The 14,133-nt window shown below is 39.9% G+C and overlaps 1 protein-coding gene across 1 annotated transcript in view; it reads right to left on the bottom strand.

Annotated features, from left to right (window-relative positions):
- The window catches only part of LOC115435298 (zinc finger protein 407-like), a 161,772-nt gene that overhangs the window by 107,381 nt on the left and 40,258 nt on the right, over positions 1-14,133 (bottom strand). Inside the window, exon 4 of the mRNA XM_030157613.1 lies at positions 11,891-12,057. Within this exon, the coding sequence (XP_030013473.1) occupies positions 11,891-12,057 (167 nt within the window). The remainder of the gene's footprint in view (positions 1-11,890; positions 12,058-14,133) is intronic.

The following is a 14,133-nucleotide window of genomic DNA, read 5'->3' as shown; positions in this document are numbered from 1 at the left end:
TTATGCTGCCTTCACATGCAATGGGAATTATGGTAAATACTAGTTATGAACTTGAAAACTGCACATGAACGCCCCCTCATGTTGTATTTTCCACCGTAAAACTGGGAGAAAATCTGATCCATGAGGAGCTGAGGTGAAATAACCTTTGCCCTTTGCAACATGATGGAGAGCAACAAGGGATTCAACGGTAACGATGCTTTTATTAACGTTCTGCTGCTGTTAGATGAGGATTTTGCACATTTATAGTACACATGATTTGCAAAAACAAGTGGATAAAAGCAGGTGGAGTTTACTCATATCCCCGCCCAGTTGCCCCTCCTGCTCACTGATGCCCCGCCAATCCAGGGATTCCTGTTTTTTTTTTCTTTTTTTTTTAGTTTAGTTTATTTCAAACATGCAACAAGACAAAGTAATCTTACTTAGTCCTTAGAAATAAAACAGGTAGTAAGAAGTTATGGAAGAAAACAAAAAAACAAAAACACAACCTGCATATCAACATGACTTTATTTGCATATTCGAAAAGGAGTGGGAGGAAGTAGAACTTATTTAATCCCACACCTTCTCCACACAACAGTCTATCCTTTAACTTCCTATCAAAAGCCTTCCCATCAATGTTGAGTCTTAACTTTTAATCTTTTCAAATATTTGCAAAAAAATGCAAAACATGGGTGAAATTTGAAAAGATTCAGGTGAAAAATGTCCAAGAAACTGAATAATAATAATAATAATAATAATAATAATAATAATAATAATAATAATAATAGAAAAATTAATACCAAAACTGTTTTAGCCAAGTAGCAGGTCACCATAAACTGTGTGTCAGCAAAGTTTTCATTTTATTACAACAAAAGCTCCGTTCAGATACAGGTAAATGTGTCCATATGTGACCTGGATCTGATCTGTTACAGACAGCACTAATCTGACACAGACCACTTTCATATGTGGTCTTAAATCTGACCCGGACCACTTTCATATGTAGTCCTAAATCTGACCCAGACCACTTTCATATGTGGTCCTAACTCTGACCCGGACCACTTTCATATGTGGTCCTAAATCTGATCTAGACCATGTTCATATGTGGTCCTAAATCTGACACAGACCAATTTCATATGTGGTCCTAAATCTGACACAGACCACTTCCATATGTGGTCCTAAATCTGATCTGGACCACCTTCATATGTGGTCCTAAATCTGGCACAGACCAATTTCATATGTGGTCCTAAATCTGACACAGACCAATTTCATATGTGGTCCTAAATCTGACCCAGACCACTTTCATATGTGGTCCTAAATCTGATCCATGTCTGATATTTTCCAATGTGACTTCAGTCTCAATGGCCAGGTCGCATTTATCCGACCTTTACGTCATTGAAATGCAACAAACGTCCTGGTCTGTTGTGTTCTGTCCTGGTCTCTGTTTGTCCTGTTTCCTCCTGTTTTCCTGTCCATGCTGTGTTTCACCGTCCTCTTATTTCCACAGACCTACACGTCCATTTGTAGGAGTCAGGACGTATTTAGCAGAACTATAGGTGAGGCGCTGGATGCATGTTTGCAGACTTAAATATTCATCTAAATGCTGATGTCGAAGCGGCGCGGTGTGGCGGCGCCCTCACCACACACTGATAACACATTTGTTGGACCGTTCCAGCTGGGCCTCAGCCGCTTTCAGTGAGTCCGCAGAGACAAAAGCAGCCGCAACTTTCCTCTATTACACCCATTTAAAGTTACTCCAGTGTGACCGGAGTTTTAATGCAGTGCCACTTAAAGGGGAGAAAAACCGCCTTAAAAAGGTGCATTGGTGAAGCGGTTCAACCAGGTTCCCTCTGCAAAGCCAGCGTGGATTCAATTTAAACCAACAGGGGTTTTAATAAATAAACGTCCATCCCTTTTACAGGCGTTAACGAAGCAAACAGTCAAAACAGCGGCAGTATGGATGGAGAAATGAGATTAAAGCCACACTCATCTGGTGTCACAGAAATATCTATATTATAATAAAAACTATAATTGTATTTATGTATAAATACATGTTTGAAATGATGTGCAGATGTACACAGAATATAACAGGATACCAAAGGAAAACCAGCCTGAGATGAAGAAGAAGTCTGTAAATGTGGATTAAGCAAAATTCACGTAAGAGTAAAAGGAAAATGGGTAAAAAGGGTCTGTAAAATACACAGGTGTTCTGGGTTAATTTTCTTTTATCTTTTATTGTTTAAGGTACGACTGTCAACCAAGGTAATTACAGTTAACAAAAATTAACGAAATGACGAAACCTAGAATTGTAAAAACATTTTTGTTAACTAAAATAAATAAAAACAATAATTAAAAAAACAAAAACAAAAAAACAATAACTAACTGAAACTATGTTGTGTGCTTATAAAACTAGCTAAAACGTATAAAAATTATGGGTAAAATTCCCTTTCTTTTTGTCTTTGTCAATGTCAGATTGATATGAAATTGATTTATTTCCCTCAAGCAATTTTAGCTAGCGGCACCATATGATATTTAACGGTCCATCACTTGTGGTTTCCAGTCGTCTTCTGGTCCCCACTCTACCTGAAAACATGGAGACTAAAGTTGGGAGAAAGCAGCAGAGTCCTGTCTGGGATTTATTTGAATACGACGATGACGACGAAGAAGAGAAAAGGTATTAAAAAAATTTAAAAAACTAAACTAAAACTAAGCATTTAGAAAAAAAATGAAAACTAATAAAAACTAGCAAACCTGCTCTAAAAACGAATTAAAACTAAATGAATTCGAGAAAAAAAAGTCAAAACTAAATAAAACTAAACTAGAATGAAAAATCCAAAACTATTAGAACCTTGCTGTCAACTGTAATGATGCACTTATGTATGTGTGGTAAAACATAAATGCATTATTTTTTTATTTTTGTGGGTTATATCTTGATTAATGTCTTGGCTCATGTGTGTGTGCATGTTTACATTTCTTGTCTGCAGTGACAGACATATATTGATTTGCACCTGCTTCCCAATAAAAAGAAATTTAAAAAACAAATGAAAGTTTATAAAAAAAAAAAGGTGAAAATGTTTAAAAGTTAACAATGGTTTTAGAGCCATGACTGAAAATAGAAAATAAAAACATGGAGGAACTAAAAGGTCTTTATCAGATGATGTGACAGAAGTGTGTGTAGCAGGAGCCGTTGATATTATTATATACAACATGTTTCAATGACTCAGACAATACTATTTAATAAATGTTATAATCCAACTATCGCTCTGTCATGTGACGAAACCAAAACTAAGAGATCCAAATAAACTCACACAAACAAACCAATGACAGTGTTAAATATTCATATCTGGGCTAAAATACTTAAATATACTTAAATATAAGTGTAACAGACAGATTCATATTCTTTAGTGAAAAACATATTTCAGTGACTGTTCTGAGGCAGAGGCCTGATGGGAAACTCCTTTATTTATGCGTCTCTAAACTGGCCAGACCTTTTCCTCCTATCAGAAAAACAGCCCTGGTCCCTCCTCCTCCACCCCCCAACCCCCCCCCCTTCCATCTCTCATTACGCCCAACGCTACAAGACCCCACCACAGAAAAATCCATAGGCATCGATCCTTGAGCCCAGCCGCGGTCGCCACAATTATTCTTGAAGAGGAAACATTGGCGATAAATTACATGTGTGCTTTTCATCTGCTGTTCTGTGGCGGTGAGCCCTCTGAGGACCGGGGAGGGGACGGTGGGGTGGGTGGGTGGGGGCGGGCCGGGGGGGGTGAGTGACATGTCGCTGTCAACACGGGAAGCTCAGGCCAAAACCACAGCGTTGACCTTAAGCCTCAGCTGGAGTTAAACAGAGATTTGAAATGGAGCTACAGGTCCTGAACGCACCCCCCCACCCCAAAAAAAAAAAAAAACATACCCATCAAAAAACCCTCAAACTTATTTTTGGTGAAATGAACGCCTGCTCACTGCCGCTTTTCTTTTGTTCCCATGATGCACCTCAACCCTCCACCTCTTAGTGGAATTAAATAAATTAAATCTGCCTTATTGCGAGACAACAAAAGAACTTTGAAGTCAAAATATACAACCTCTCTTTGCATGTGTGTGAATATATATATATATATATATGTGTACTGTATGTGTGTGTGTTTTAAATAACCCCGGAGGAGTCTGCATGCAGCTATAATTGCCTCCCTCATTAGTTATGTTTTAGCAGGAGCGGATGGGAGGGCAATTAATTTTACCGCTTAATTTTTGACACGGAATCCGCTGCTGTATTGATGTGCTCGCCATTTTGGGTCTCATTTTTCAGGGAAATTAATTGACAAAGTGCGAAGATTTATCAGCATATCGCCAGATTAAGCGACAAACTGAAGCAATGAGGAAATCAATTGTGGCCCTGTCGTTGTGTTCAAGCCTCCTCTGCCCCCCCCCCCCCCCCAGAGCCTGGGAAAAGCTGGGTGGGTCAGATTCAGTGCACTTATTTATTTATTTGAGTCGCTCATTCATCAGCCGTTACAAATGACCCTGGCGGTTGACGACCACTGAATCCCCCGCCCCCCGCCTTCCCTCAGACACGACTGGTGTGTGAGGAGGGAGTGATTAACATAAAAAACACACAAATCAGACAGGAACAATGAATCCCAACAGAAGCAGGAAAAGGAGAACTGGAGGTAACTTTTCTTTTGGCATGGGGGGGGGGTGTCCACAGGACAGTGAAACTTGACATTTAACTGCTGCTTTTGCTGCAGAACAGAACCCAGTGTCATTAAAGTTTCATCTAAACGCTGCATTTGCTTCCTAAACTTAAACATCCTGCTTCGTTTTCACTGTTTTCGAACTAAAACTGTTCTTTAAACGCGTCGTAAACTCATTAAACACAGATGAATAAAAGCAGCTCAGTCAGGACTGGATGCTGTGATGAAATTCTGGGTGGAGGAATATTACAGTGAGTTAAAAGTTGGAGCTGCTGTTGGATGCATCATCCACCTACTCCCCCATTAGTCATCATCCTGTTAGTTTTATCCCACAAACTCAAACGCATTGTCTGCTTCGGTCCCAGGACGGAGACGTTCAACTTTTAGAAGCTCCTCCTTATTTTATTAGTATCGTACGTTAGCGCCTTTAACCACATCACACACATGCTGATGATCTTTCAGTGTCAGGTCGCTGCTGGAATGTGATTGTAAAGATGGTGAATCTGCGTCTAAACCTCCGACCCTGCACACGTTACAACAGGAAAAACTGGGTTATAGTTTTGAACGTCGTTTACGGAGGCAGGACTCGTCGCTCACTGAGACGAGGTGGATTCAGGTTCCAGCTCCATCCTCATCTTTTCACATGCTCATACTCATTCACCTTTGACCCTCTGAGCTTTTTTTATTCTCAACTGTATTTATAAAAAACTTTAAAAACAACCATCGGCCAAAGTTCTGTACATGGACATAAGAACAAATAAAACACATAAAAGAATTAAAAAAAAAAAACAATAAAAGCCAAAGAGAAAAATATGTTTTAACCTTTAAACACTCAGAGCTACTTTTGTGTCAGTTCCAACATTTTTTTTTTTTTTTTATCTCTATTCAATCTTTCTTAAGCAATTTATCCCCATTTAATCTAATATTATCTTCTGTATTTGGTGCTTTTTCAGTGTAAATCAGGTATTTTCCTACGTTTAAGTCACTGATCATGTAGATGCTCATTAAAGCTCAGATCAAAGTTGTGTTTTATTCAATCAGAAACAGAGAAAACTGAAGAAAGTGATTTTTTAAATAAAATCTGTCATTAACTGAACATAAACCCAGTCTGTCCACCCACTGTCACTGATCCAACTCTAACCCTGACGCATTTAAAAACTAATACAAGAATTATAAAATCTATTCAGAAACAGACCAGGAGCCGGTGAACTGATGTTAAATCAGGCTGATATGGTTTGGGCTTTGGCTCCAGGTTAAAGTGGAACCACTGTCATATATCTAAACCAATATAAAGTGCACTACAGTTGACTGAACCAGTTGTGATGAAAACATGAATTAAAATCTCAAAACAATGACAGACACATGCTTTCACTTCATCCACTTAACCTTGGTCTGAGCTGAAAAAAACTGGACTTGACTCATTTATTCTGTCTCTTTCCTGTTTCTGTCTCCATCATCTGCTCAACGCTGTGTGTTCCTTCCTGCCAAACTCACAAAGTCAAAGTGGTGTGCACGTGCACGCGCATGTGCACGGCGCCGTCTCCAGGTGACAGGTAGGCGACGGCGCCTCCTGATGGGGAATGATGACGGCTGGAAACAAATGAAAATAAAACGTCTAATTATGTCAGAGGCGCCTTGACGTTACATCACTGTTAAAACACATTTAAAATAACATCCAGCAAGTCTCAGGCTGCGGTCGGATCCACGCAGCGGGCGCCACTGACGGATGGCGGGTGCTCCTGTAAGCGCTCCGTCAGCCTGTCAGGCCACTGGCCGCTGCCGCTGTCATTGACTTAAAAGGGCATCAAGGAGCTGAGCAGGGCATTAGAGAGGCCGAGGGGAGGCAGCACAACGCCACCAGGGCTCCTATGGAGGGGCAATTATTCCACAGAGCACCCCCCCACCCACTGCACCGCCTCCATCCAGGCACCAGTTACCCCAGTACTAATAATACAGACACCAGTTACCCCAGTACTAATAATACAAACACCAGTTACCCCAGTACTAATAATACAGACACCAGTTACTCCAGTACTAATAATACAAACACCAGTTACCCCAGTACTAATAATACAGACACCAGTTACCCCAGTACTAATAATACAAACACCAGTTACCCCAGTACTAATAATACAGACACCAGTTACTCCAGTACTAATAATACAAACACCAGTTACCCCAGTACTAATAATACAGACACCAGTTACTCCAGTACTAATAATACAAACACCAGTTACCCCAGTACTAATAATACAGACACCAGTTACTCCAGTACTAATAATACAAACATCAGTTACCCCAGTACTAATAATACAGACACCAGTTACCCCAGTACTAATAATACAGACACCAGTTACTCCAGTACTAATAATACAGACACCAGTTACCCCAGTACTAATAATACAAACACCAGTTACCCCAGTACTAATAATACAGACACCAGTTACTCCAGTACTAATAATACAAACACCAGTTACCCCAGTACTAATAATACAGACACCAGTTACTCCAGTACTAATAATACAGACACCAGTTACCCCAGTACTAATAATACAGACACCAGTTACCCCAGTACTAATAATACAAACACCAGTTACCCCAGTACTAATAATACAGACACCAGTTACCCCAGTACTAATAATACAGACACCAGTTACCCCAGTACTAATAATACAAACACCAGTTACCCCAGTACTAATAATACAGACACCAGTTACCCCAGTACTAATAATACAAACACCAGTTACCCCAGTACTAATAATACAAACACCAGTTACCCCAGTACTAATAATACAGACACCAGTTACCCCCAGTACTAATAATACAAACACCAGTTACCCCAGTACTAATAATACAGACACCAGTTACTCCAGTACTAATAATACAAACACCAGTTACCCCAGTACTAATAATACAGACACCAGTTACTCCAGTACTAATAATACAAACACCAGTTACCCCAGTACTAATAATACAGACACCAGTTACTCCAGTACTAATAATACAAACACCAGTTACCCCAGTACTAATAATACAGACACCAGTTACCTCAGTATTTCTTCCAGTAGTTCTGTTCAGTGTCTTTAAATGGTGGACTCCGTTTCCCATGATCCTCTGTGGTTCATTACTTCCTGTAAAGCAGGGCTGTTCAAACCCTTTTAGTTCTGGTTCCACATTCAGACCAGTTTTGGCCAAACTATTAAAATAAAACCATAAGATCCTTTAAATAATGACAACTCTAAGTTTTTCTCTTTGTTTTGGTGCAATAAAAAACATTAAATTATCAAAATATTAAAATTTACAAACTATCCTTTCACAAAAAACATGTGAATAACCAGAAAACCTGAAATTTATTAAGAAAAAACGTGCAATTTTAACAATATTCCACCTCAGCTCTTCATTTGTACACGTACATTTACACACAACGTTACACAGATATTTGGAAACAGGCAGAATATTGTCAACATTTTGAAGTTTCATAAAATACAATATTATTTTCATTAAATTATGATTTTTTTCCTTTTTTTTAAGATAGAAATTTACTCTTGTAGTGGCAGGTCTTTGTATTTTTCCTCTGTGGCCTTAATACGCCGTCGTAGTTAAACGTCAGTTGTTTAAACGTGTCAGTTGTTTGTGCTTTAACTGTATAATCTTGTACCTTCTTAATCTCAGTGTTTTTTTGGGTTTTTTTTTCCTGGTTAAATAAATAATTGGACGTCCACATTAATTGCGTGTAGGGATGGGAATCGAGAACCGGTTCTTTTTGAGAACCAGATCCCAGTAGCTCAATTCCTTGGAATCGTTTTGCTGCCTGTTTATCGGTTCTGCTTATCGATTCTGCCTTCGTTGCACATGCGTGATGACATCACACGTATGCTACATTGTTTTGGTCAGAATGTGGCCAACATGGTGTTGAGGCAGAAATGGTCTAAAAAGATGACACCAGGTCTAAACAGACGACACCAGGTCCAAACATTCCCATCCCTACACCTTATACACAACGTTTTATTTGGAAACAGGCAGAATATTGGTAAAATTTTTAAGTTTCATAAAATACAACATTATTTTCATTAAATTATGAATTTTTTTTTTTAAACTAGAACTTTATTCTTGTAGTGACAGGTGTTTTTATTTTTCCTCTGTGGCCCTAATACACCGTCGTAGTTAAACGTGTCAGTTGTTTAAACGTATCAGTTGTTTGTGTTTTAACTGTATAATCTTGTACCTTCTTAATCTCAGTGTTTGTTTTTTCCTGGTTAAATAAATAATTGGACGTCCACATTCATTGCGTCGTCGTCCTATGGTTGAATGGGAAAAGCCCCACGGTGGAGGATCAGACGGATGAACGCTCCCCATTACCACCAGCTGGGTTTGGGGAACACACACTCAGGAACCAGATGGATTTGTGGGAAATACAGATGATAAGCGGTCGGACTGAGGGAACACACACTACCTCAGCTCCACGTCCTCCCCGTGTGGACAGATGAGGAGCAAAACCAGCCCTTTAATTCGTGCGCCGTCGTCCTTTCTTTGTCTATTAATTTGGTTGTAATCAGTTGATATTCCATTAGGCTGATGATCATAATGGGATCATATAAATAAAGGCATCTCTGTACGCTGGCCAAGAACTGGAGCTCCACTCTCCCTGGTTGTTGAAAATCAGTACAGATGGACAAGTCATGGCTTTAATCTGCCAAAAATGTGTGTATATTTCTTCCCAACAAAGCTGTGAAGATTCATAATCAATGTGAGATTTTCACAGTTTACACATGAACTCCATTTTGTTCAAAAGTCTAGAGCTTTAGAAGGTTGTGTGAGCTCCTCCGAAAACATTTAGCGGGATCCAAGAATAGTGTTTCTTCATAAATAAGCCTTTGTCCGGCAAATCTACCAAATGTTTCAGCTCAGGGTGTCAGTCGGGGGGGGTGTGGGGGGGGGTGTGGGTGGAGCTTCTACCCCTGAGCAACTATTACACTGAACTCTGTAATAACCGACCACATGGAATAATCAACAATAATCTACAATAATAAATAGTAATCAACAATAACCCACAATAATCAACAGAAATCGACAATAATCTACAATAATCAATAATCAACAACATTAATCAACAATAATTGACAATAATCAATCTACAATAACCTACAATAATTAATCTACAATAACGTACAATAATCAACAACAATCTACAATAATCTACAATAATCAACAATCAATAATAATTTACAGTAATGTGCAATAATGGACAGTAATCTACAGTAATCTATAATAATCTACAATAATCAACACTTAAAATAATTTACAATAATGGACAATACTCTACAATCATCTACAATAATCAGCAATAATCTACTGGACTCCCCTTTCACCGTCCTCTGCTCCTACTGTTTTTTATTGTTTAATCTAACTCTTTTTTTTCTTAGTAATTTTTTTAGATTTTTTTTTTCATCAGTACAATACAATGTATACATTTAAATACAGTTGAATAAGTTTCTTTTCCTTTTTCTCAGCTGTATGTGTATTTTTTTTTTTTACAAACCTCCACAGGCATAGATATAAGATGGAAATGAAAGAAAACAAGTGGTTCCATGTACAACAAGCCCCGCCCCTCAAACATACTGATGTCATCATGTCTGTGTGTGCGCTGATGTCATATCAGTTCCCTCTATATATGTGACAAGTTTGAAGAAAATTGAAATAAAATTGATGTTTTCATAGACATATGAAATATCTCCCATTATAAGAAAATGAGAGAAAAAAAAACAATGTAAAGAAATTCCTAAAAAATGTGAACTTTGACCTACTTTCCCCAAAATGTAATCATATCTATTCTGGGTCAGTGGTAATCTATAAACCTAATTAGGTATGAACTCAACCAACAGTTTTGCCGCTAAAGTGTGAACAAATAAACAAACCGAACCAAAAACAAGGGGGGGTAATAATAATCACAGTCATAGTAAATAAATGGATCATGTCCACTCAGAACATAAGGTCATAGGTGTAAATTCTAATCAGAAGCAGAATGACAACATTTGGATAAACAACAGGAGGTTTATCATCACTAATAAATGTAATTATTAAAGGTAACAGAGGTTCCATCTGTTAGTGACCATGTCTGTCTGAAGCTTTAGTGACAATGAGATCTGCTCCATTTGATAAATATCCTAAACTTTTGGAATCCATGTGTCGTCTGAGGGAGATTCTGGGTTCATCCATCTGATAGTTCTAGAACCAGGGGTGTCAAACTCATTTTCTTCCGGGGGCCACATTCAGCCCAATTTAATCCGAAGTGGGCTGGACCAGTACAATAATAGCATGGTAGCCAATAAATAATGACAACTCCAAATTGTTTGAGCGGAAAAAATAACATTCAATTATGCCAGTATTTACATTTACAAACTATCCAAACAAAAAGGATGTGAATAACCTGAAAAAAAAAAGACTTTTGTTAAGAAATATAAGTACAATTTTATTAATATTCTGCCTCGACTTACCATTTATACATGTGCATTACAGATCAGATCTACCAAGGCACAAAACATTTAGTAACAGGCAGAATATTGTTAAAATTACACTTAATTTACTTCAGACATTTTAGGTTATTCACATTTTATTGTTAAAGGATAGTTTGTTAATTTAAGCATTTTCATAATTTAATGTATTTTGCACTAAATCAAAGAGAAAAAAAATGGTGTTGTCATTATTTATATATTATTATATTATTATTTTTTTAATTTTTTTGCCCTAACTTGCACTTTGCAAATTCATCCCACGGGCCGGATTGGAACCTTTGGTGGGCTGGTTTTGGCCCCCGGGCCACATGCTTGACACCTGTGTTCTTGACTTTAAGGCCCCAGTAGATCATGTATTTAACAAGTATTTATCTGTCTTTCTGTCCACACCCTCAGCTATTAGTCCAGTATCACCACTGTCAGGTTCAATTTCGAAACCTCCTTCAGGACATTTAAACCTCCTTCCAAAACACACTTACCTTAAGACAAACCCTGACTGAAAAAACCCTGAACCTTTGAGGATATGTACGGGGGTGTAGGTCAGCTTTATTCTAACTCTTTTAATATTATTGAAATATTCTGTATTTTTTTTTATATTGTGTATATTTTTCTCACTCATCTCCACACATCTAAATTTCGTAGTCTGCTCTGTGTGCTCAATGACAGTAAAGGCATGTTTAATCATAGGGGTGGGGGTGTGGGCTGTCTCACCGGTGTGTGTGCGGTAGTGGTCCTTCATGGCTGACAGGTTGAGGAAGGCGTAGTGACACGACGGCCACTCACACTTGTACGGTTTCTCCCCACTATGCAGTTTCATGTGGTTGTTCAGGGCCCATTTTTCACTGAAGGACCGCTCACACAAGCCGCATTCGAACTTTCTGCAGAAGAAGAAGAAGAGGAAGAAGAAGAAGAGGGGGAGAGGCAGGGTGGAACAGGGGGGAGGAGGAAAAAAAAAAAAAAAACCTCAGAGTTATTTACTGATCCCAAAGCTGATGTAAAATGCTAGAAAATCTACCCTTTGAGAAGGGAAATGGAGGTTGTTGGGTACCGGTGCTCACACCCCACAAAGCGCAGGATCTTATGATTGTACGCTGTACATCCACACACACACATATACACACACACACAGGCAGCTGCTGGTGTGTCATGTCTGTATAAGCAGGCATTGATTTTTCTGTCCTGGCCTGCCACCTCCACCATTTATTCTCTGCTTTGCACCAGGGCCCAGAGGACTAGAGAAATTCTGTTACATTCCACACACATACACCCCCCCGCAGGCCGGTGGGGAGAATAGAGTTCACCTGTCCAGCGTCCCTGACCACTTAGCCCAGGCTAAATGAACAGTTAGCAAAGCGCCTAGCTCCTGCTCTTCTGCTCACACTGTGCGTCGGAGCGTCTGTCGTCCACAAACACGCCGGCATCGTCAGCGTCTGAGAGTCAATCCGACGCAGGAGCAGTCGTTTAGCACGTGCACTGGATGTCATTTTGATATACGACGCCAAAAGTCTCTTTTGAGCGTGAGGGAGAATGTGAATATGCATGGCATTCTGTCTTTATGTCGACTCTGGACATCTGTTCTTCATGCCGACGCCTACAACCTGACAAAAGCTGTGTTTTTTTTTATATCAGTGTGTAGGATGTTTGCACCTATATTCATCTGCTGTGTTATTAGGCGTCAGGAGAACACATAGAAGTAAAAACAATAGAAAAGCCTGTGCTGGAATTAATCTTTACCCCCGCGCTATAATTTAGGCGCAGAATGACTAATGTGCGAGTCATAAACAAATGAAGTGGGGTTTTGGGGAGCATTCGTCTTGCAGCGAGGGCCATGTTATTTTAGGGAGGGCGGCTGTCTTTAAGTCCTGATTGTGTCGCTTAATCCCCGTGGTATCTGTTTCATAGCGAGCAGCATGACACTCACCTGAACAAATAATGACTCCAAGCAGCATGTAGCATGTGTCTGAATCAATAATTCAAACTCATACATCTTCCTTACTGGAAGGAGGAGGAGGAGGGGGTGGGGGGTGGTGGGAAGGAGGGAGGAGAAGGAGGAAAAGGAGGGAGGTGGACACAGAAAGAGGGAGAAAAGAAAATGTGTCCTGGCTTCCGTATCAATCTATACGAGTCCGACGCCTTTAAAACAGGCCTGATTGAACCGCCCTGTTCTCCTGTTTCTGTTCAGGACTCACTGAAGACTTTATTTGACCAACACATGTACGTCTGCATCTGCACTTCCTCCCGTTTCCTTCCTCCCTGTGGTATTTATAGAGCGGTTCATCGCCCGTTGCCACCATGGGAGAGGTAAATAAGATGAGTGAAGAGATGCTATCTTTTATTGTAAGCATTATGCACAACACTCCTGCTTTATGAGCTAAACGGGCCGTTGTTTATCACGGGGCGTAATCGCAAAGTCAGGCAGGCAGGCAGGCCTTGACGTGGGCACGCGGCATGCTGGGAAACCAGAGAGAAAGAGGAGGCAGAGGGAGGAGAGAAGATGGAGGAGTCGGGGCTGGCAGAGTTGACTATCAGTGGGGGTTTTGTACGGATGAGGCCGTGGGTTTCGTCTGTTTTTATGGGATCAGATGGAGTGCTTTGATCTTGTCCCCGCGTGTCAGATCCCGTCACGATCCACCGTCTCGCCCATACATATGCATACAGCCTCTAAACACCAGGCACCATGCAAAACACAGCCGAGGTAGGAGGAGGAGGTGGAGGAGGCGCAGACAGGAGCAGGCTTATGGATGCATGTGGAGACGTACATGTATGTGGACAGACACATGGACCCACGGCTCTACAGCCCATTCCATAAACACCTACAGTCAGTCAAACAGAAATACAAATACATTAACTTACATTAACTTCAAGCAAAACAACCACCTCCTGATGAGTAAACAGATTTAATATCATCTCCACATCTGACAAACACTAACATTCAAACTGGATTTAACCCCAAA

Source organism: Sphaeramia orbicularis, chromosome 16, assembly GCF_902148855.1.
Source record: "Sphaeramia orbicularis chromosome 16, fSphaOr1.1, whole genome shotgun sequence".
Classification (NCBI taxonomy): domain Eukaryota; kingdom Metazoa; phylum Chordata; class Actinopteri; order Kurtiformes; family Apogonidae; genus Sphaeramia; species Sphaeramia orbicularis.
Note: the sequence above shows the minus strand (reverse complement) of the source record. Positions and strands in the feature narration are given on the sequence as shown.